The sequence below is a fragment of the Gymnoscopelus braueri genome (genome assembly GCF_963280865.1).
Source record: "Gymnoscopelus braueri genome assembly, chromosome: 24".
Lineage (NCBI taxonomy): Eukaryota > Metazoa > Chordata > Actinopteri > Myctophiformes > Myctophidae > Gymnoscopelus > Gymnoscopelus braueri.
The window spans coordinates 8,075,928-8,101,246 of record NC_137626.1 but is presented as its reverse complement, the minus strand read 5'-3'; the positions used below and the strand labels follow the sequence as shown (position 1 = coordinate 8,101,246).

At 40.1% G+C, this 25,319-nt stretch overlaps 3 protein-coding genes across 6 annotated transcripts in view; 2 read left to right on the top strand and 1 right to left on the bottom strand.

Annotated features, from left to right (window-relative positions):
• LOC308080271 (uncharacterized protein) overlaps nucleotides 1-25,319 on the top strand; it is a 193,304-nt gene that overhangs the window by 32,442 nt on the left and 135,543 nt on the right. The gene's annotated exons all lie outside the window — the stretch shown is intronic.
• LOC308080264 (sodium/potassium-transporting ATPase subunit alpha-1-like) overlaps nucleotides 1-25,319 on the bottom strand; it is a 377,427-nt gene that overhangs the window by 249,727 nt on the left and 102,381 nt on the right. The gene's annotated exons all lie outside the window — the stretch shown is intronic.
• The window catches only part of LOC308080259 (NACHT, LRR and PYD domains-containing protein 3-like), a 50,516-nt gene that overhangs the window by 20,999 nt on the left and 4,198 nt on the right, over nucleotides 1-25,319 (top strand). For 2 of the 3 annotated variants that reach the window (XM_080422039.1, XM_080422038.1), the window contains 6 exons: nucleotides 14,688-14,747; nucleotides 16,442-18,215; nucleotides 20,199-20,366; nucleotides 21,897-22,070; nucleotides 23,320-23,466; nucleotides 23,650-23,696. In XM_080422039.1, the coding sequence (XP_080278165.1) occupies nucleotides 14,688-14,747; nucleotides 16,442-18,215; nucleotides 20,199-20,366; nucleotides 21,897-22,070; nucleotides 23,320-23,466; nucleotides 23,650-23,696 (2,370 nt within the window). Of the gene's footprint in view, nucleotides 1-3,256; nucleotides 3,317-14,687; nucleotides 14,748-16,441; nucleotides 18,216-20,198; nucleotides 20,367-21,896; nucleotides 22,071-23,319; nucleotides 23,467-23,649; nucleotides 23,697-25,319 lie in introns of all 3 variants that reach the window. The other variant, XM_080422037.1, reaches the window with a different exon arrangement.

The following is a 25,319-nucleotide window of genomic DNA, read 5'->3' as shown; positions in this document are numbered from 1 at the left end:
CCATAATAATGCAATATAAATGCACATACAATGCATTATACACCTGACCTTAATTACCCAATTTTCCTTTTGATTGGTTTGTGAAAAGGTTTAAACCACCACTCTGCAACAGATTAAAATCTCAGTTTTGGTCTGTTTATTCTGATTGGGGTTTATGGAGCATTTGTATTCTGTTTGGGCTTTTAAACTCGCAAACTCCCAAACTCGAAATGTATTTTCTTTTTACTAAAGAGGTAGATAGATGGGGAGATTCCTGATATTGAGCAAACACTCAGAATAAAGAGTTTCAATGTTTTAAGAAAAAACATTGTTAAAACTATCATAAGGTATTAATAAACAATAGACAGGTTCTAACGGAAGAGAAACAGACATACAGTACCATAAGTAGTAAATCTTTATTTCGGTCCATTTAAAAGAGCAAATATACATACATACATTTGAGTCCAATAATGCTAGTGGATATGTACCATATATACCGATCAATGTTGTTTACTTGCCATGATGCCGTCTTAACACCTGACACATGCACACACACACAAATTATTAACGTCTGATTGAATATAGTGTGTGCGCTTTGGCGTGCCAGTGTCAATTTTGACAGCTAATTTTATTTAGTTCTAGTCATAGTCTTTTGACAGAAATTCAATTTAGTTTTAGTCATATTTTAGTCATCTGAAGTGTTTTAGTTTTTGTCTAGTTTTAGTCGACTAAATAGCATAAGATTTTACTTGCCATGATGCCGTCTTAACACCTGATTTATACTTACAGTAACTGCATGTTGAAAAAAACTAATCTACAAGCTTACAACGCGCCGCAGCGTGTTGTAAGTTTGTAGATCAGCTATTTTCGGAGTATGACACCGGTGCACAACCAGTAATGAAATTAGTTCTACTGGATCTCTTGTCCTGTAGTCCTCCCTAACATTTTAGTCTATTATTTTTTGTTGACTAAATTGTCAGTATTTTTAGTCATAGTTTTAGTCACCATAACATCGTTTTTATTTAGTTTTTAATTCGTTTTCGTCAGTGAAAAAAGGTAGTCGTGGATAATTTTTTGTCATAGTTTTAGTCGACTAAATTAACACTCTCCAACATCTGTCCTTGATCAGAATGTGCACACACTTGCTGGGAACTACTCCTAACATGTTAGATCAGCTCTTGAGCTCTCCTGCATTCTGATGGAGACGGGAGCTCCATCCTAACAAATCAATATTAACAACATGCTCCTCCGCCTACTGTGTCTTAACCAATGAAGACCGGAACGCATCAGTGTAATTTTAAGATTTCTTTGGCTTTTGGCTCACGATTAAAAAATAAATAGAAGATATACAAGCTCATAGCGTGGCACTGAGTGCCACGCTGTGAGCTTGTATGTCTGCTATTTTTTTTATCGTGAAAATATGTGAAAATCTTAAGCGAAAATGTTTAACTAAAATCTTTGCTTCTGAGGGGTCCCTGGAACAACATATTTTGAGATGGGGGTCCACGGCCAAATACATTTCATTTTGGGGGTCCTTTTGCTATTATAGCAACATAAGTTTTTTTTTAAACTGTTAGGATTTAGAAGACATTTGAAGAATCCCCAGAAGCAAAGAATTGAGGTACAAATGTTCGCTTTAAAAAATACATTTTCAAAGATTTGCACACATTTTCAAAAATAACAGATCTACAAGCTTGTAGCTATGAACTTGTAGATCTGCTATTTTTGAATAGCCAAAGAAATCTAAAATGACAGAGATGCGTTCCCGGTCTTAATGGGTTAAAGTAGGATCACCTTGTTGGGCACTTAGGACTGATATTCCTACCATGAGAGGCTTGATAAATATGGACCCAGAAGTGATAAAACAGAGTTGTAAAGTAGTTGTAGGAGCCAAATGGGTGAAAAATGCCAAATGGATTTATGTGACCATTGGTTGGTTATTTAAGCTTCAGGTTCACTGTCATGGTTAGGAGGTTCGACCTGGAAGGGCAAATGGCTTTTGACCGCTGTTTAAATCGCTGTGGCGCTAAATGTTTGTACAAAATGTTTGATTCAACATTTTGGACCCTGACGATATTGTTTTGCACGTGGAGTAATTGCAAGAACTGCCTGCATCGTATCTTTGGAACAATGACACACAGCAAACTGTATGGTATTAGATCAGAAAGACCATCGGCGGCGGCATATTAGGCTATAGATGAAAAATGTTAAAGCAAATCAAAACATAAAACTAATTGTGAAAATAGCAGATCTATAAGCTCACAACGCATTATGAAGTGTTGTGGGCTTGTAGATCTGCTATTTTCAACACTGTTGTGAGATGAAGTATAAATGGTTAATCGATTTGTTGATATATATATATATATATATATATAAAAAACACGCTTCTCGACTTAGATTAGTCGTAAAAGTTATCAAAGAATAATCGCAAAGAACATAATTGACCCTTTGTCAAGTCCCACCGTGGTTGTGCCCCCCTTTGCACCCATTGGTTGCTGTTTCTTGGTTGGACAAAAATCCTTTCTCTGCATCCACTACCATTGAAAAAAACATGTTTTTCAGTTGCTTCGTATTGATATTCTGTGTATTAAATTTTTATTTGAAACTTGTCAGTAAAAAGGAACATCTCAGATGCAGTATATCGTGGCATATCGTGGTTTTTCTCTCCAAAAATGATATTTTAGCAAATTCAACATAAACTACCGTAAGGCGGAACCAGGGCGGAACAAGGTAGAAAGAGCCTGCTGGTTAGTCAGTCAGTCAGGAACCAATCAGAAGGCTGACAATGGGTCAATTGATAGTTACGGCCCTAAAATGAAGCTGGTGTTGTTTTCAACTTAACTGTAACAATGTGAAATGAAACTGATCTTTTCCTTGACGTATGAAAGCAAATGTTTCTATCTATAAAATGCATAAGCGACTAGTCGTTACATATTACAATGTTTAAATGTATTTCTTATTTGACTTCTGCCATCTATCTCACTGTGACAACAAAAACAACATCATCACTTAGAGTTAATTTTAGACAGCTTTCATAAAGCATGCTTGTGTGTTTTATTTGATCAAATGTGCATCACATTATGCAGATAATTGAAGACAGGAGGTTTAGAAGGACTGGTTCTATGCTCAGACCACCAGATATCTCCACAAGATACAACATTTATTCTGTGTCTTTGTTTGTAAAATGAACTTGTATTTCTGTTGGATGCAGAGCTACAATTTAGCTGTTGTTTTGTGTCTCTGTGTGTGGTGTGTTTATGTTGTGCGTGTATCATAGAAATTCCCCTAAGACCAAGAGTTGATCCAACACCAATCGTGAACAGTGATCTAGAACCTGGTATGTCTGTTTGTCTTCTGTTACTACCTGTCTATTGTTTATTATTATGTTATTATTCTAACTGATATTTAAACAGTTTCAGCAACCATTTTCAGTTTGCCTTTGTCCTACATTGACATGTAGGTTTTATTTAGAATCCACAATAACTGGGGTTATAGGTTTTATTTTTAAAGTTTATTTGATTTTGCTGTTATTATTTCATCAACAACAACATGTTAAATAAGGACACTGTACGTTTGTCCTCAATGGTGTGGACTAGTAAACAATTCAGCAGTCAATAAACTCAAAACTCTTGAGAACTGTCAACTCATGCAGGATAAAGGATAAACAAGTGTAATTTCATGATGATAAATTGTGATGAATTTGGAACTGGAACACTATACAGCGGATAAATTATCTGTGTGGGGTTCTCTCTCTTGATTGGATAAAAGTAAAATATAGGGCTTAAGTGGTTAATTGTATTGTAATTGTATTTAATTCACTGTGATTAAACAACATGAACCTAGTGTCCCTCTTTTGAGGCGTAAATTCAGTGGAAAATGGCAAATCTAAAAAAACTCCTAACACGTTGCAGTGCGGCATGTTGTGAGCTTGTAGATCAACTACTTTCTGTGAAGATATTTAGTTTAGAGCGAAAATGAGTGGGCCTACTATGGAGCCCTGGGGGACTCCTGTCAACTAAGTATGATACATAGGGTTTAAAGGAGTAGTTCACCCAAAAAATTACTTATATTCTTTCAATTACACACCCCATGAAGCCTTGAAATTCGGCAGTGTTGGGCAGTAACGAATTAGCAATAATATATTACTGTAATATTACTTTTCCCAGTAACGGGTAAAGTAAGGTATTATTCTGCCTAAACAGTAATATTATACCATATTACTACGATAAAAAAGGCCTTGTTACTCGTTACTGATGACGAGCGTCATTTATTTTTGCTCATTCATTCATTTAATATGTACTCTCTCCGTCTCTCGTAGAGGCAAGTTGTCGCATCATGCAAAAATAGAGCAGATCTACAAGCTATCAACCTACGTCAATAGAGATGCTGTTTAGCTTGCAGATCAGTTCTTTTTAGCACGCAGCCTGCGCAGAGTTTTGACGTAGCGCATGACCCGTATGCGACCGCATGCAAGCATGTGGATCTCGGCCAATCAGAGGCAGTAACGTAGGACGCGCAGCTCGTCAGTCACAACGCGGGGAGGCGGGACATGGGAAGTGGAGAGGAGTGTGAGAGAGGAGCTTAAGTTTTACAAAATAATTAAAAATGTTTAACGGCAACGCCGATCCCCGCCGATTAATGCAGCTTTCCACGCATTACTAATGCAGTTCGGTGTACCTTTGAGCCCGAGACCAGACAGTGGTAGCCGCGAGTACGAGAGAGAGTGGTTTGAGCATCAAGGGACCCTGGATACCGCCTTCCCAAATAAAAAAAAAGTAAACAGGGTCCCGAAAGGGGCTTAGCTGACCGAAACACCAGAGGATAAAACTGATGGATGGCCCCTCAGACCCAAAACAACAGAAAATCATTATGTTTAAAAGGTCAGAGAGACTACTGGTTTATTTTGTATTTTATTTGCATTATATATAGAAGATAAATACAGGCTACTGGGCTAGTATAAGATATCTACAGACTGGCTTCCTTTTTGAAAACATTTGGATTTGTTTGGGTAAGATGATATAAAGTAATACGTAATATATTACTCTTGATTCCAAGTAATAAGTAATATAATATTATTACTTTTCAAAGGAGTAATAAGTAATAAGTAACATATTGCTCTCCTAAGTAATATTGCCCAACACTTCATCGGTCAATAGGAGATTCAGTAGGAGACTCTTTGAGACTCTTTTAGTCTCCTACCGGAGCCTCCGCCGGCCATAAAATGTTTGGCTCAGGAATGCGACAAAAACAAAGAAAATCTCCATAAATTCAAGGCTTCATGAGGTGTGTAATTGATAGAAAATAAGTAATTTTTTGGGTGAACTACTCCTTTAAGTGGTTAATTGTGATATTATAATACTAAAGATGAATACAAATATATATCTATATTTGGATTTTGTTTCTCACTCGCTATACAGTCTGGAAAGCCTCCTATCTCCGTGCACAGCACGGGTGAAAACGACCCGCGGCTTCTGATTGGTCTGTAGGGGGGCGGGACCAGTGTTGTCCAATGTAAAACTCGAGTCACTTCCTGACTTGCCTACGTCATTAAAATACGACTCAAATGGAGGCTGGCCAGACTGATAGTCGAAATGAGAAAAATAAATCAGCCAAACGTAGTAAATCAGGCTGGATCCTGCAGGCTAGGTTTGAGTTCACCTTCCACATTAAATTATAATTCTAATGAACATGAACCTGCATGTCCAGCCAGGGTCTGTATTCATCAATCATCTCACAATCACTTGTAGGACTCACACTGAAAGTTGAACTTGGACTAAACTATAGAGGGTCTAGGCCAGTGGTTCTCAAACTTTTTAATTTAAAAAACCTTAGTTTGACACAATCCTTTATGTCTGGGACCCACACTGTAAAACTCTCAGTGTTAAGTTAACTCTGAGAGTGTACAAATGGAACCAAATGGACCCGTAAGGATCCATTTGGTTGCATTTGTACACTCTCAGAGTTACCTGGAAGGGTCCATTTGGACATCTGGTGGTCCCTGGACCTGATGTTGAGTACCAGTGTTCTAGGCTTCCATGTGGATCCTGGAAGTCATGTGACCAGTCTATGATGTCAGTCATCTATGATGTCATCTATGATGTCAGTCATCTATGATGACAGTCATCTATGATGTCAGAACTGTGACATAAAAAAGTTAAGTTTCAGCTTGATTTGACCCCCATTGATTTCCATTATAAGGTTAATCTTACAATACATGTGCAAGATCTCTGTGAATGATAACGACGACTTGTGTTTTTTTTAATATCCAAGTCTTGCTATACATTCAAAGTGTGTTCACTTGTCTATATGGCTTGATGCATAAATTTAAAAAATGGAAAACGGATATAACAAACTAAATAGCCTAGAGATTATAGGCAAACTTTTGTTTGCCGAAATTGATAAATAAATCTAATTGATTTGCAATTTGCATAGCAGGCCAACCACTCACAGTTCTTTGAACCTTCCAAAAAATATACCAGATCATTTGGCCTCAACATCATGTAGATCATGTAGTTAATTGCATCCACAATCACTTTGTGGTATCACTTTTCATATGTCCTTCCTCAGAATGTGACCACATCTGCTGGGAACTACTCCTAACAGGTTAGATCAACTCTTGAGCTCTCCTACATTCTGGTGGAGACGGGAGCTCTATCCTAACAAATGAATATTGACAACATCTCCTACTACTGTGTCTTAACCCATTAAGACCGTAACGCATCTGTGTCATTTTAAGATTTCTTTGGCTATTGGTTCACGATTAAAAAAAATAGCAGATATACAAGCTCATAGCATGGCACCGAGTGCCGCGCTGTGAGCTTGTATGTCTGCTATTTTTGAAAAATCTTGAAAATATGTGCAAATATTTTAAGCGAACATTTTTAACTAACATCTTTATTAAATATATTTTCAAATATTTGCTCACATTTTCAAAAATAACAGATCTACAAGCTTGTAGCTATGAACTTGTATACTGTATCTGCTATTTTTGAATAGCCAAAGAAATCTAAAATGACAGAGATGCGTTCCCGGTCTTAATGGGTTAAAGTAGGATCACCTTGGCTTGTTGGGCACTTAGGACTGATATTCCTACCATGAGAGGCTTGATAAATATGGACCCAGAAGTGATAAAACAGAGTTGTAAAGTAGTTGTAGGAGCCAAATGGGTGAAAAATGCCAATTGGGTTTATGTGACCATTGGTTGGTTATTTAAAGTTGTACAATGCAGAATCACAAATAACGATTTTTAGCAACCTCTGCTGGTCACTACCGTCACTGCATACAATTTCCCTAGTCCTCGATTACCCAGAATTCCATTCGTTTTCACCGGAAGCCGGAAGCGTTTCAAAAAGCGATCTTTTAATTGTTTTATACTATCTACGGATCGTTTCTCTTAGCCAGTGGAGCATTAGTTACCATGAGCTGTGCTTTCTTTTTCTGTTCTTTTTCGATCTTCCAATCCTACATTATCTTAAAATCAGCGTGAGGTTCCTTTTTGTTAATAGCGCGGTAGTTCCTGGCCAAACAGGAAACCGTTGCGGTAGTTCCTGAGGACGTCGGCCACGACGTCATGACGTTGGCCAGGAACGTCATTTTCCCGGGAAAGTCCCCCCCGTACACGTTCAATAGAAAATATATAAATAAAAGGCTTCCGGGGGTGAAATTCACGGAGTGGGTGTTGTGAAACTTTTGCCACTCGCAAAAGATATACAATTTAACTTTAGTTTTGTTGAAAACGTTACCTAGTATTACTTTAAGCTTCAGGTTCACTGTCATGGTTAGGAGGTTCGACCTGGAAGGGCAAATGGCTTTTGACCGCTGTTTAAATCGCTGTGGCGCGAAATGTTTGAAATGTTTGATTCAACATTTTGGACGCTGACGATATTGTTTTGCACGTGGAGTAAATCTGCTTGCATAAAGAACTGCCTGCATCGTATCTTTGGAACAATGACACACAGCAAACTGTATGGTATTAGATCAGAAAGACCATCGGCGGCAGCACGGAGCACGGAGTTAGCATCTGATTCTTCCATCACTCCCCCTGGTTTCACCGTGTATAGAAAAGACAGAGACACTGTACTAAGCGGTAAGCAAAGTGGGGGGGGAGTTTGTGCCTTGATCAACAACAACTGGTGCAAAGATGTTAAAATCCTAGATAGTCACTGCTCACCAGACCTTGAACTTTTAATCATAGCCTGCCGTCCTTTCTACCTACCACGCGACTTCAGCATTGTGATTGTAGCCGTTGTTTACATTCATCCTGGAGCTAATAAGGACACAGCTATGAGGGAATTACACCAGGCGATCAGTGCACAAGAAAATCGCCACCCGGACTGCGCAGTCATCTGCCTAGGCGACTTCAACCGGACAGACCTAAAAAAGGTCTTTCCCAAATTCCACCAGCATGTCGCCTGCAGCACCCGTGGTGACAATATTCTTGACCACTGCTACACGCCCTTCAAGGATGGATACAAAGCTCTCCGCCGCCCACCGCTAGGAAGCTCTGACCACTACGCCATCCAGCTGCTACCTGCCTACAAACAGAGGCTAAAAAGGGAGCCGGTCATTGAGAAGGAAATCCGAATCTGGTCTGAGGACACAGACGCTATGCTACAATCCTGCTTCTACCAGACTGACTGGGGGATGTTTAAGAACGCCGCTGGGAATAACATCAACGAACTCTCAGACTCAGTCACTGGCTTTATCAGTAAGTGCATAGATGACATAGTCCCAAAAAAGACAGTTCGGATCTATCCCAATCAGAAACCATGGATGGACAGCGGAGTACGTGCACATCTGCATGAACGGGATGCTGGTTTCAAATCTGGCGACGTGGAAACGCGCAACACGACGCGCGCGGCCCTAAACAGCGCCATCAGGAAGGCGAAAAAGGCCTACACAAAAAAGATGCAAGACAAACTCAGCAATGGCGACATCAGGAGCACATGGCAGGCGGTACACACCTTGACAGACTGCAAAACAAGAACCAGAAGCGAGGTGAACCCGCCTGCCTCCCTCCCCAACGAACTGAACACTTTCTTTTTTTTTGCAATATTGTAATGATAATAATCTCATATTGACAAGTAAATCACTATTACCTGAGAAAAGCTATACATATATTAGTGAAGCATGGCATACAGTGTCATGGCTCGACCATTGTATATGCACAGCTGATGCACATGCTTCTGTTGATAACATAACTATCTGCTATGATCTGGCCACCACAGATCATATCCCGATTATAATGACCCTAAATGTTGAAAATATCCCAGCTATAGCTGTGGATAACAGTAAAACATACACAGGGAGGCTGGATTGGACTAAGCTAAGTGAGAAGGATATTAATCACTATACCTCACTCACAGACAAATCATTAGACTCTGTTAGACTTCCTAGAGAAGCCATGCAGTGCAGTGACATCAACTGTAAAAATGTGCATCATTGTAGAGATTTATGTTCTACTTATGATGTTATCATTAGCATTTTAAATGCCTCAAGTAAGGGTCTTTACAAGGATAAGAAAAAGGAGTTCAGTATAAAACCAGGTTGGAATGAATATGTGACTGAGCTACACACTGCTGCTAGAGATGCTTTTAAAGTATGGTCAGAATCAGGTAGGCCAAGACAGGGGTCTGTGTTTGAACAGAAACAGGCCACTAACGCCAAATACAAGTATGCTGTCCGATTCATCAAAAAAAATGAGGACACAATGAGGGCTGACTCACTTGCCAAAAAGCTGCGCAACAACAGCTGTTTTGATTTCTGGCAAGAGGTCAAAACCTTAAACAGTAGTAAAACTCCCTTACCGTCATCCATTGAAGGTGTGTGTGGGTCTGGCAACATTGCAGAACTGTGGCGGCAACACTATTATGAGCTGTTCAACTGTGTTAAGAGTGACTCTTTTCTGGTGGAGAAGGTTGACCCCACTGAAAATGTGACAGTTAGAGCTGAGGAAGTCTATAACACTATAATGAAGCTAGAAAATAACAAAGCTTGTGGCCCGGATCACATCTCAGCTGAACACTTAAAAAATGCCAGTCTGAAGCTTGCTCCTATGCTTGCTCTATGTATTACTGGTTTCCTTAACCATGGTATCTTACCAGATTCCATGTTAGTGGTACTACTTGTGCCAGTTATTAAGGACAAAGCTGGGAAAATAAATAGCATTGATAATTACAGACCCATTGCTTTAGCTAGTATACTCTCCAAAGTATTGGAGAAAATCCTGTTGGACAGACTGGATAGGTATATTACCACAGCTGACAACCAGTTTGGATTTAAAAGGAAACATGGCACTGATATGTGTATTTTTGCTTTAAAGGACATTATTGCAAAATATAGAAGCCAGAACTCCACCATGTTTCTGTGTTTTATTGATGCTTCTAGGGCATTTGACCGGTTGAATCATTTCAAGTTATTTGACAAAATGTGCCAAAGAGGGGTACCCAAGTACATTATAAGGATACTAGCCTTTTGGTATGCACATCAGACTATGCAGGTGAAGTGGGGAAATACTGTGTCCGAACATTTCTATGTTGGTAATGGTGTTAAGCAAGGGGGGATTTTATCTCCTCTATTATTTAATTTATACATGGATGGGCTGTCTAGGAAACTGAACCAGTGTAAAACTGGATGTGTCATAGGTGACTCTGTAGTCAACCACCTTATGTATGCAGATGATTTGATTATCTTTTCCCCGTACAGTGCAGGCTTACAACAGCTTCTCAGGGTTTGCTCCCAGTATGGCATTGATTTTAATATTAAATATAATGCCAAGAAGAGTAGCATCATGATTGTGCGAAGTAAAGATGATAAAAAGGCAGTATTTCCTAATTTTATTCTCAGTAGCAACATACTACTTGTGTGCAGTGAGATTAAGTACCTACCTTAAGTAAGAGATCCGATGATCTCTCTGATGACAAAGACATCCATAGACAAAGATGCAAATTGTATGCCCAGGCAAACATACTAATGCGGAAATTTCACAAATGCTCTGTACATGTCAAGGTATCACTCTTTAAAGCATTCTGTACACCATTGTATACGGCTCACTTATGGAGTAACTACAAAGCTAGCAGCATGCGAAAACTAAAAGTAGCATATAATGATGCTCTACGGTTGCTGGTGAGGGTACCAAGATGGCACAGTGCCAGCCAGCTGTTTGTAAACCTGGGGGTACCTACCTGTCAAGCCCTGTTAAGAAATGTAATGTACAAATTCATATGTCGTCTTGAAAAGTCTGACAATCATGTTATTAAGATTTTAATTAACCCTGTCAAAAGTTCTACTCGGTACTCTTCCACGATATGGAGACATTGGCGTAACAGCCTCTACGGACTTTGAAAAGCTGTAGTTGGACTGTTTTTATGTGTTTTTTTTATTTATTTCTTTTTATTATTTTATTGCTTTTACTGTGTGATTGTCATGTTTTGCTATGGACCCTGAGTCTGAAATAAAGATTGAATTGAATTTCTACGGCCGGTTTGAGATCAGCCCCAACCGCGGCAGCCAAGCGGGGCCATCAGCAGCACCAGCGGAGGAGAACCCTCTAACCATCTCGGAGAGAGAAGTGCGTACAGCCTTCGCACGGGTCAACATCCACAAGGCAGCCGGACCTGATGGGATTCCAGGCCGGGTCCTTAAGGCATGTGCAGACCAGCTGGCGGGTGTCTTCGCTGACATCTTTAACCTCTCCCTCTCCCAGGCTGTGGTCCCTGCAGGGTTCAAAATGTCAACCATTGTGCCCATTCCCAAAAAGGCCAAAGTGACATGCCTGAACGACTGGAGACCTGTCGCTCTCACCCCGATCGTCAGCAAGTGCTTCGAGAAACTGGTGAGGGAATACATCAGCTCCACGCTACCTGCCTCGCTGGATCCGTGGCAGTATGCATACCGCAAAAACAGATCCACCGACGACGCTATTGCCATGGCTCTCCACACCGTCCTCTCGCACATGGACAACAAGCTGCTGAAGGACAAATATGTACGTATGCTGTTCGTGGACTACAGCTCAGCATTCAACACCATTGTCCCAGCAATACTTGACAAAAAGCTCAGAGACCTAGGGCTACACCCAAGCATGTGCGACTGGATACAGGACTTCTTGTCCAACCGACATCAGGTGGTGAGAATGGGCAGCATCACATCCGACCCCCTGACCCTCAACACCGGAGCACCCCAGGGATGCGTGCTGAGCCCTCTCCTCTACTCCCTGTACACGTATGACTGCACAGCCACACATGTCTCCAACACCATCATAAAGTACGCGGACGACACGACAGTGATAGGCCGAATCGTCAACAACGACGAGTCTGACTATAGAGAGGAGATCAACTCACTGGCACGCTGGTGCAGGGAGAACAACCTCTCTCTTAACGTCGACAAGACCAAAGAACTGATCGTGGACTTCAGGAGGCCGCGGAGAGACCATGCGCCCATCCTCATCGACGGTGCTGCAGTGGAAAGGGTCAGCGAGTTCAAGTTCCTCGGAGTACACATCGAGGAGGACCTCAAATGGGAGACGCACACCACACACGTGAGGAAAAAGGCTCAGCAGCGACTGTACTGGCTCCGCCGCCTGAAGAAGCTCGGAGTAGGACGTCGCATCCTCAGGCTGTATTACAACAGTTCGGTTGAAGGCATCCTAACAGGCTGTGTCACGGCCTGGTACGGGAACTACACTGCCCGAGAAAAGACCAGCCTACAGCGAGTAGTGCGATCGGCAGAGCGGATAATGGGAATCGAGCTCCCAGCGCTCCAGGAACTGTACAAAAAGCGGTGCGTGGTCAAAGCCAAGCGCATCATCAAGGACAAGCACCACCCAAGTCACAGACTGTTCAAACCCCTACAACGACCGCGACCGGGCAAGGGGCTCTACCGCAGTATCAAGAGTTCCACCACCAGGTACTGGTGTAGTTTTAATCCAGCTGCTGTCAGGATGCTGAATGAGGCATAAGCCTTGCTCAGCAGCCTGACAGCAGGCGGTGCAAAACCTTTCTGGCTCTTCCTGAACACACCTGTGGATTATACCAGGGACAATGACTTGGACTTAGCTCCCCCTCGGACACACCTGTGGACTACACCAGGTACAAATGACTTTTTTGCTGCACTCCCTCATGGAGCTACTTGCGGATTATACTAGGGTCAGTCCACCCTAGGTGGACACGCACTGACCTTTTGCACCTTAATCCCATGTATAACGCACTGACTTTTTTGTCTTTTTTATTGTGCTTTTTTTTCTCTAAGCACCTTAACGTCCATATGTATATCATGCACAGTATAAGTATAACATGCACAGTATACATACATTGCTGCTATGCTCAGGCACCTTAGTTTTTTATTATCTCAGGTACTTTGTAAATATGTAGATAACTTGTCTGGCCTTCTGTTGCTCTCTTGTTTTGATCTCCTTCCCACTTGCCCCCCACCCCTCTTCTTCCCCCCCCCCCCCCCTCTTCTTTCTATGGAAATTAACGTTGCGATGGGAACGATGTACAAAAACGAATTTCACCCACTTCTTTACCTTGTAAACCTGTGATGTGACAATAAAACTGATTCTGATTCTGATATTAGGCTATTGATGAAAATGTTAAAGCAAATCAAAACATAAAACGAATTGTGAAAATTGCAGATCTATAAGCTCACAACGCATTTTGAAATGTTGTGGGCTTGTAGATCTGCTATTTTCAACACTGTTGTGCGATGAAGTATAAATGGATAATCTATTTGTTGATATATATATTAAAAAACGCGCTTCTTGACTTTAAATTAATCGAAAAAGTAATTGAAGAATAATCGCAAAGAACGTAATTGACCCTTTTGTCAAGTCCCGCCCGTGGTTGTGCCCCTCTTTGCAGCCATTGGTTGCTGTTTCTTGGTTGGACAAAAATCCTTTCTCTCCATCCACCACCATTGAAAAAACGTGTTGTTCAGTTGCTTCGTATTGATATTCTGTGTATTCAATTCTTATTTAAAACTTGGTGTCAGTAAAAAGGAACATCTCAGATGCAGTATATCTTCGGGCATATCGTGTTTTTTTTTCTCCAACAATGATGTTTTAGCAAATTCAAAATAAACAACAATAAGGCGGAGCCAGGGCGGAACAAGGCAGAAAGAGCCTGCTGTTAGTCAGTCAGTCAGTCAGGAACCAATCAGAAGGCTGACAATGGGTCAATTGATAGTTACGGCCCTAAAATGAAGCTGGTGTTGTTTTCATAACTTGACTGTAACAATGTGAAATGAAACTGATCTTTTCCTTGACATATGAAAGCAAATGTTTCTATCTATAAAATGCATAAGCGACTAGTTGTTACATTATAATGTTTAATGTATTTCTTATTTGACTGCTGCCATCTCACTGTGACAACAAAAACAACATCATCACTTAGAATTAATTTTAGACAGCTTTCATAAAGCATGCTTGTGTGTTTTATTTGATCAAATGTGCATCACATTATGCAGATAATTGAAGACAGGAGGTTTAGAAGGACTGGTTCTGTGCTCAGACCACCACATTTCTCCACAAGGAACATCATTTTTTCTGTGTCTTTGTTTGTAAAATGAACTTGTATTTCTGTTGGATGCAGAGCTACAATTAAGCATCATAACCAGCATCACAGAACTGCCTCTCATTTGTTCATGGAAATAGCTGACATTTGTTTTGTGTCTCTGTGTGTGGTGTGTTTATGCTGTGCGTGTTTGTATCATAGAAATTCCCCTAAGACCAAGAGTTGATCCAACATCAATCGTGAACAGTGATCTAGAACCTGGTATGTCTGTTTCTCTTCTGTTACTACCTATAGAGTTGAATTGATCCCACAACAAGGCCGAAGTCTTAATACTGTAACAATTGGCCACCTTGATCAAATACATTATGTAGCACTAGAGAAAACTGACATAGATCAAACACACCAATCAACTGCTGAAACTGTTCAAGACAATGAAGATGAAGAAGACAGACAAGCATTTGAACAAACCAGTCAATTACGACTACTCCCATATGACACATTGCTTCAAGAAGAACATTCTTTAGATGCAGACACTACATATTCAGTCGCCCCTGCAGAACACCAAAAACCACGCGCATTCTACCAAGACGACCCGTTCTACCAAGACGACCTGTGCTATTAAAATAGCACGGGTCTGCTGGCGGAGACTTGTGCTCCGAGGAGCACATTTTCTAGTTCTAACTGATATTTAAACAGTTTCAGCAACCATTTTCAGTTTGTTTATCTTTGTCCTACATTGACATGTAGGTTTTATTTAGAATCCACAATAACGTGGGTTTTATTTTTGAGCGGTGCAACCACTCCTATAAGAGGGTTTAGGACCCATCCGTGGTGAAAGTTTGAAAGTTTACACCGCAGCAATGGCCGCCTACAGGCAGCTACAGGCAGCGCGTCTGTGGATTCGTTGAATATAATCGGGTTTATTTTGAGATCGGTTCGATACCGATATGGCGTTTTTTGGCCGATTTCGATAAGTTACCGATATAATCGTGCATCCCTAGTTCTCTCTCTTGATTGGATAAAAGTATAATATAGGGCTTAAGTGGTTAATTGTATTGTAATTGTATTTAATTCACTGTGATTGAACAACATGAACCTAGTGTCCCTCTTTTTAGGCGTAAATTCAGTGGAAAATGGCAAATCTAAAAACACGTTGCAGTGCAGCATGTTGTGAGCTTGTAGATCAACTACTTTCTGTGAAGATATTTAGTTTAGAGCGAAAACGAGTGGGTCTACTATGGAGCCCTGGGGGACTCCTGTCAACTAAGTACGATACATAGGGTTTAAAGGAGTAGTTCACCAAATACTTAAAAAAATACTTATATATTTCAATTACACACCCCATGAAGCCTTGAATTCATGGAGATTTTTTTGTTTTTGTCGGTCATCGGTCAATAGGAGATTCAGTAGGAGAGTCTTTGAGACTCTTTGAGTCTCCTACCGGAATCTCCGCCGGCCATCAAATGTTTGGCTCAGGAATGCGACAAAAACAAAGAAAATCTCCATAAATTCAAGGCTTCATGAGGTGTGTAATTGATAGAAAATAAGTATTTTTTTGGGTGAACTACTCCTTTAAGTGGTTAATTGTGATATTATAATACTAAAGATGACTAAAAATATATATCTATATTTTATAAATAACAATAGGAAGCCTGAATCTTCAACAGTTTTTTTGTTATATAGCCAAAGTACCCGATCTACAAGCTCACAACTCGTACCACCACGTTGTGAGCTTGCAGATATTTATAGTATGAAATGATATAGGGCTCAAGTGGTTAATTATTGTCAATTTATTATATCATATGACATCAAATTGAAGACTTTAACATAGCTCTGCAGCTACGGCAGCAGACACATGATCCTCTTTAACTTTTGAATTACCAAAACCTCTCATTTGAGAAGCACATTTACCATAACATGCACTTATTGATGTCCTCTGTTCTTTTGTCATTTAGAAACTCCTGCTGCTGAGTGGCAACAACAACTTAAGTCTGTTCTGAGGGAGAAGTGTCAGTGTGTGTTGGAGTGGATGACAAAAGGACAAAAAACACTTCTGGATAAGATCTACACAGAGCTCTACATCACAGAGGGATGGAGTGGACAGGTCAATCTGGAACATGAGGTCAGACAGATTGAAACGGCATCCAGGAAACCAGCCAGACCAATCAAATTAGAAGACATCTTTAAACCTGGACAAGATGAACCAATCAAAACAGTGATGACAAAGGGAGTGGCTGGCATTGGTAAAACAGTCTTGACTCAGAAATACACTCTGGACTGGGTAGAAAACAACGCCAACCAGAATATCCACTTCATCTTTCCATTCACTTTCCGAGAGCTGAATTTGATACAAAAGGAGGAGAAGGAATACAGCTTGGTGGAACTTATTCATTACTTTTTTGGTGAAACCAAGGAAGCAGGAATCTGCAGCTTCAACACTTCCAACGTTATGTTCATCTTTGATGGTCTGGATGAGTGGAGGTTTCCTTTACACTTTGAGAACAATAAAACATGGACTGACGAAACAAAGCGAACCTCAGTGGACGTGCTACTTTCAAACATCATCAGTGGACACCTGCTTCCCTCTGCTCGCATCTGGATAACCACACGACCTGCAGCAGCCACTCTGATCCCTAAAGAGTATGTTGACAGGGTGACAGAGGTGAGAGGGTTCACTGACCCCCAGAAGGAGGAGTATTTCAGGAAGAAATGCAGTGATGAAAACCAGGCCAGTAAAGTCTACTCACACATCCAGACATCACGAAGCCTCCACATCATGTGTCATATCCCAGTCTTCTGTTCGATCATTGCTGCAGTTCTGGAGGACATGTTGAAAACGGTGTGGATCGGAGCACTGCCAACGACCCTGACTAATATGTACATCCACTTCATGTTGGTTCAGTCCAAACAGACGAATGTGAAGTATCGTGATGGAGCTCAGACACATTCTGACTGGACTTCAGGTCAGGCCATTCTGTCTCTGGGAAAACTTGCTTATAAACAGCTGGAGAAAGGCAACCTGATCTTCTATGAAGCAGACCTGAGAGAGTGTGGCATTGATATCACAGATGCAGCAGTGTACTCAGGAGTGTTCACACAGATGTTTAAAAAGATGAAGGGTGGGTGGCTCAAGAAAGAGGTGTTCTGCTTTGTCCATCTGAGCGTTCAGGAGTTTCTGGCTGCTCTTCATGTCTTTGTCTCATTCATCAACACTGGTACCAACCTTCTGTCAGAACCACAAACAACCTCCATGCCGCCCAAACCTAACATGAATCACCTCTACCAGAGTGCTGTAGACAAGGCCTTACAGAGTTCTAATGGACACTGGGACCTGTTCCTCCGTTTCCTGCTGGGCCTCTCAGTGGAAACCAATCAGACTCTCTTAAAAACGCTGTTGGGACAAACAGGAAGTAGGTCACAGAATAATCAGAAAACAGTCCAGTACATCAAGGAGAAGATCAGTGAGAACCCCTCTCTAGAGAGAAGCATCAATCTATTCCACTGTCTGAATGAGATGAATGATGATTCTCTAGAGGAGGAAATCCAACAGAACCTGAGGTCAGGAAGTCTCTCCACAGCACAACTCTCTCCTGCTCAGTGGTCAACTATAGCTGCCATGTTGCTGTCATCAGGAAAGGAGCTGGATGTGTTTGACCTGAAGAAATACCAAGCTTCAGAGCAGGCTTTTTTGGGGCTGCTGCCAGTGATCAAAGCCTCCAATAGAGCTCTGTAGGTTGACTGATAACTGGATACATTTAATGTGTAATTTTTCTGTTATAGGAAAGCAAATACAATAATTTGACCACTTCATTCCTATACAAATAATGAATAGCAGAAATAGCAGATCTACAACCTGTTGCTTCATGATTTGTTGTGGGCTTGTAGATCGGCTATTCATATATTTTTTTGAAAGAATTACCAAAATAGGAATGGAAGGGTTAAAATGGTTAATTGATTTGAACACTAATGTTTTAAATTAGGAACCTTGCTCAAACATAGACTAACATAAATTGTGTGTATGTGTGCATATGCGTCGGATGAGTCTGACCTGGGTGAACACATCCATTAATCATAATGATTATCAGCTGGGGGATGCATGTAGGAAGCCTGTCTGTGTGGATTGCTATGGGGGGACGGATTATTTAATCACGAACAGCAGCTAAAGTTTTTGTTTTTCTTTGTGTCTGTCTGTCTGTCTATCAATCTCTGTTCCGTTCAGAGTTGTTGTTTTTAACGTGGTGCTTTACCACCGTGGTGTTTACCGTGGCGGCCTCAGGACTGACCGCTTTCCTTTTATTATAACAATAATGATAATAATAATAATAATGCTAATACAATTATTAATAATAATTTAATGATAATATTAATAATAATACACTTTATTTCTAAAGCACTTTTCAAAAACGATGTTACAAAGTGATTTACAATGCCAAGATATAAACCATCCATAAGGATAAACAACAACAGTCAATTAAAATTCACAGGTAAGATATATTAAAGGTTTAATGACATTCACTTTTACACCACATTCAAAGTCTTTGTCCTGGTCCTTCAAAAGTGTACAAAAAGTTTTAAGTGAAAATTCCATTCCAGTGATCAATGGCAGGTGTTTTTCTCTCACATTTCTAAAGCCTTTTCAACTGCAATGAAAAAAGAAATCTTTGCCTGCGGGTGTCGCTGGTGAGGGATTTTGCCTGTCAATCATCGCCTCTGCTCCGCCCCCCCCAAAGGAAAGGATAGGGGAGGGGAGGGGCGAGGAGGAGAGTGGGGGGGATTATTCGACAGTGACCTCACTGTCGAAGGGCCAAGCTCAGATTACTTTTCAGCCTAATTATTCAGAAAACCCCAGACCACAGAAAATCCACTGAATGTTTTAAGTTCAGGTTTTTTGGGTGTAATTGAGGTCATAAAACCCCAAATAAAACATTGAAAATAAAAAAAGTGAAAATGAATGTCATGATACCTTTAAAATATTGAAATCAACACAATTGAGACAAACATAACTTGCAAGGCAAAGGTAATACAATCTAAGCATGAAGTCAGTGTGGAAGTCCCAAATGAAGTCAGTGTGGGTCGCAGGTCCCAGCTAGTGTTACCTCCCACACCCGGGTCATAGCTCCTCTCTGTAGGCTTACAGATAGCAGGTGGTTCGTTGTTAGTAGAAAGAAAGTCACGGCTGAACTACATCGGGCGTGAATATGTGCATCTCTGTGTGGAATTTATTGTGCACGTATGCGTTTCGAAAGATCCAATTGATGTCGATCATACCAGCTACACCAGACACACAGATAGGATGAGGCGAGCCCCATGTGCGCATGTTCTGTATTGACACATTATTGTGGTGGCTAGTTGCAGCGACAATGACACATTATAATCCAGACATATCTATATCTATAATCTATAATGTGCACAATAGCCAGCAGTAGCCAGGCTATTTGACCCCAACTTTAATCATCTTGTCATGGCAGCCTAATGAATTTACCTTCTAAGTTCCATGAAATCTTGGCCATCTGTTCAGAACTTATTTTACTAACAGATAGACATACAAACAAATACAATTATACAAATATTAACTGAAATGTTTTTAAAGTTCCATTGAAAGTCACTTGTGTGAAGTTTTTTTCCGCTAATACTAATAACTGGATATGATTCATGTATAATGTGATGTTTCATAAAATACAAACAATGATGTAATCACTACTGTTTCTTCAGGCTGAGTGGCTGTAACCTGTCAGAGAGATGCTTTGAGGAGTTATCATCAGTTCTCAGCTCCTCTGGTTTGAAAGAAATGGATTTAAGCAATAATCATCTGTACGATTCAAGCGTGACAAAGCTCTGTGTTGGACTGGGGAGTCCACACTGTACACTGGAGACCCTCAGGTCAGTATTCATGAGCCTGTTCAACAGATGACAATCTGGAGTAATAACACATGGAGCTTATCCTAATTACTTTTCTTTTGTGTGTGTGTGTGTGTGTGTGTGTGTGTGTGTGTGTGTGTGTGTGTGTGTGTGTGTGTGTGTGTGTGTGTGTGTGTGTGTGTGTGTGTGTGTGTGTGTGTGTGTGTGTGTGTGTGTGTGTGTGTGTGTTGGGGGGGCAAAAACAATAGCTATTATAATATGAATAATGACGGTTTTATAAGGTTGGACCATTGATTCACTGAATATTGTCTCCAACAGCTCCATATTAAAATGTCCCTTTTTGTAGATTTACTGTCATTTGCGCTTCTCTGAGTGTAAACATCACTTTGAACCAGTGGAGTGTAAACATGAGAGTTTGAGGAGGAAACAGAAATCCCTTAAAATCACCAGAACTCTTCTTCAACTAGCTCAGCTTTTATTGAACTAGAACATTGCACTAGCATATACCTCCACCCAAGGTTTGATTTGTTTAAAAGGAATCGGAGTGGCTGATATTTTCTTAACCCCTTAAGCCCTATATACTTGATGATATTAAAAGCATGGATTCCCCCCAGAAAATGTAACCCTGCCTCCACCAGCACAATGCAAATATCAAGACATGATTTGACCGATTATGTAAGTCTGAATTTGATTGTGACATTGGCCTTTGAGCCATTTGACCCTAATTGTAATCATCTTGTCATGGCAGCCTACTGAATTTTAATATAAAAAGGAGGAAAGACATGCACATCCACACCTGAAGTTAGGCAGGTGCTGAACGAAAAAATATAACATGAAAACCAAAAGAGAATGCTCACACACTGTGGGCTTTAGTTATAGAATTATTTATTGCACCTGAGTGCTGCTGTGATGTTTGGGGCTTTCACCCTTCCTCAGTCTGAAGCCTACTGAATTTTACCACTAAGTTCCATGAAATCCTGGCCTTCTGTTCATGACTTATTTTACTAACAGACAGACAGACATACAGACATACAAACACATGAACAGAATGGGAGATAACCATAACCCCCATTCAACTGATTTTATTATTACCCTCAGAAGTAAAGATAAAAATCATACAAATACTAACTGAAACGTTTTCAAAATTACATTTAAAGTTACATGTATGAAGGTTGTTTTTTTCCACTAATACTAATAACTGGACTTTTAGGACTTCCTTTACGACTTCAAAGCTGACATGACACTGACATGCACTTTATTGAATGCACTACATGTGATTTAGGACCTCTGTATATGACAGAATACTGATCTTAACATGCTGCTATTTTCAGCCTTTTTGTGCTCTTTTTATTTTCATTTTTTTACTCTCTTTTACCCCTTGAACTGCAAATGTGAAAGCCTGCATAAACAAGAGTTTCACCTCACTTTTACCTGTAACTGTGTTGTGACAATAAAGTTGATTGATTGATTGGATGTTTAATGTATAATGTGATGTTTCTTTAACAGAAACATAAAATACAAATAATGATGTAACAACTACTTTTTCTTCAGGCTGAGTGGCTGTAACCTGTCACAGAGATGCTGTGAGGAGTTATCATCAGTTCGCAGCTCCAGCTCCTCAGGTTTGAAAGAAATGGATCTAACTAATAGTGATCTGTGCGATTCAGGCGTGAAGGGGCTCTGCGTTGGACTGGGGAGTCCACACTGTACACTGGAGACCCTCAGGTCAGTATTCATGAACCTGTTCAACAGATGACAATTCTGGAGTAATTACACATGGAGCTTATCCTAATTACTTTTCTTTTTTGGTCTGTGTGTGTGTTGGGGGGCACAGACAATAGTATATAGTATAATAACTGTCAAGCTGTCGAATGCAAAGACAACTTGTTAAGTTTCACAAGTTTGGACCATTGATTCATTGAACTAGAAAAAAAGCATTTGTCCCCTTCCTATGTGAAAGCCCCCCTGTACTACAGACACTACCAGGCCTCCTCCCAGCTGTCCCCATCAGCTTTGACTGTAATTTGTATTGATCATGTATTTGTATACATGTAGGCAGCAATGTAGTTTTAATTCTGAAAAGGAAAAAGTCATTAGAGAATGTGTTGTGAATCCAGGGTGGTGTTTTCATTTAATAAGGAAAACAAATGATGTGTGCATGCACATGTAACATTGGTTTGAATGAATGAGTTATAGGCTAGATAGAGGAGAATAAGCAAAGTTGTGAGTTATTCCCTCTTCATTTCCCAGAATAAAAACGTTCAATGGTTGGGAAGAAGTTGGGAATAAATTAGTCCAATATTGAAAATGATTGTGCTCAGTAACCTTGTCTACATGATATTAAATGACAAATGGTACACACATTTGGGACAACAGAGAACTTGTCTGGATCACTTGCAGAGTGATTTTATGAGTGACATAAACACTGACAAACAATCAAAACCATTAGAAGAACATGTGGGGTGTAATCAGTGTCACCCTCTGAATGACATCAGTGAGTTGTATTTGATAGCTGTCATTACATCAGGTATAGCCTACAACTAATAAACATAATTATATATGTAACCAAATGTGGTGTAACAGGCCGCCTACTGGCCAAAATGTGGGGCAAAAAAAACAATACAAATGTATATGTAACAACGTGTTTACAAAATACATTAACGGTGCGTAAAGCAGCAATCCCAATGACCACTGAGCAATATTTGTGCAAAGTGTGGACCAGTTGGAGCAGTGGTGTGCTGTGAGACCCTCCACAACACTGACTTGGCACTGCATGGGTGTCTCTGTGGGTTCTAATAGAAATATATTGTCTCCAATAGTTCCATATTAAAATATCCCTTTTTTGTAGATAGAAAATCAGGGAGATTGGTCAGAGTTAAATGAATGTAAACTGTGTGTGTGTGTGTGTGTGTGTGTGTGTGTGTGTGTGTGTGTGTGTGTGTGTGTGTGTGTGTGTGGGATTGTCACACTATAGGTTGTCAGGCTGTCTGGTCACAGAGGAAGGTTGTTCTTATCTGGTCTCAGCTCTGAGATCCAACTCCCATCTCAAAGTGTTGGACTTAAACTACAATCACCTAGGAGACACTGATCAACTCTCTGCTCTACCACTGGAGGCTCTCAGGTATGGAGAGACCTGCTGCCACTCAAATGTGTTCTAGTAGGTTTAGAGTATAGAAATCATACTGTGATGATGTATAGCAATGTTTAATGTTTGATGGTGAACATTGTTATCAATCATTGTTTCTATTATCTAGTTACAGTATTAGAATATACAGGCCTGACTTTGTCTCTCCTTCACCCTCAGTGTCAAACATGGTGGAGAGAAGATGCTGAAACCAGGCTTGAGGAAGTGTAAGTGTGTATTCTGTTTTATTCATGAAATCAGATGAATTTAGATGAACAGCTCATATACACAGCAGCATGTGACATTAATTCATTCACATCCTACTGTGAATTAAGACGATAATAACCCCAACTATAATACGTTGCTATTAACCAAAATAATACAGAATCTTACTTCTTGGGTTTTATTACAAATTACCAGCTTAGTATTGGGGTGAACCCTGCCTACCTGTGGTGTCCACATACTGTAGGATTCTAGAATTATACACTAAGGTTGATATATTCATCAAGTTACTGAGTACCTACTTCTCAAAGCTTTCATCACTTCATCACTTTCATCAAGAGCACACACAACAGAAGTACTTTAATTAATGGTAGCTTCTCTCTAATGAAACAAGTGTTGATATAGGTTTAAATCAGGGGTGTCAAACTCATCTCAGGGCACAGGCCAGACTGAGTGAAATAGATATGCTATTTGTTATTTTTGAAAAGTTTTGCCTATAATGACATGCCCAACATAGTGACTCCTCCAGGTTGAAAGTGGTTAAAGGGATAGGTTTAGGTCATATTTGAATTTGCATAATGCTATTCAATATTTTGTTTATTTCTATTGGACATACAGTTACACATTCATATTTTGTAAATTGTTATTACATTCATTCTGCTCTCATTATTTAAACATGAAATCTGATCCTTTCTACTAGATACTTACTGAAATACTTATTTGGATTCTTAACTTTACTTGAGTACAGTTTTTGGCTACTCTACCCCCATCTGCTTATTAGGAAATGTAGTCAGTGGTGGAAAGTGCATTGACTCAAGTACTGTACTTGAGTAAAATCTTGAGGTACTTTATATTTCTACTCCACTACAGTATATCTCTTGCAAATTTGTAACTTTTTACTTCCCTACTAGTATTTGACAGCTTTAGCAACTACTGTAGTTACTTTGTAGATTTAGGGAACGTTTGTTTTTTATTTAAGGGGTTTTTGTTTATTTCCTTGTGGTCGGACGGTTAAGTGTGGCACACAATATATCATAACTCTATGGGCACGCTGCGCAGGATGCCTGATACCCGGTCTTGCACGTAGTTCTGAAGGGATGTCTGCCATTCAAACTCTCTCTCTGTTATCTTCAAAGTCTGATTATTAATTCCTTGTGCCAGTTATCATCAGCCAATAATGTGTTGGAGCTACAGTAAATAATAAAGTCAACAGTCTTTCAGGAGGGAGGCTAAATGTTTTCTACTGCCGTGTGGATTACCATGTGTCCAGTAGGTTATCAACTACCATTTCAGATCAAAGCCTTTGTTCATAAACCAAAGTGATTGAAACTTACTTGGAGTTACAAAGTGATCGATCATTTCCCCCTGAAGCCTCTTGTTTTTATATTAGCCTAATAATTAGATTCTGTGGCGGCCAGCAACAGGCTATATGTAGGCTATATGAAGCATATATGTTGAATGAATCCAACAGGATAAAGCAGGCTAAATGAAGTGCTGCGGCAGCTGTCAGTCTGTCTAATCAACACACCTCTCGTCCTCACATCAAAGGCATTGCTCATTCCAAATTAATATGTTAAATACAATCAATAACTGCTGAGTGGGACAGTCACTTTGAAAAACAGAATGAG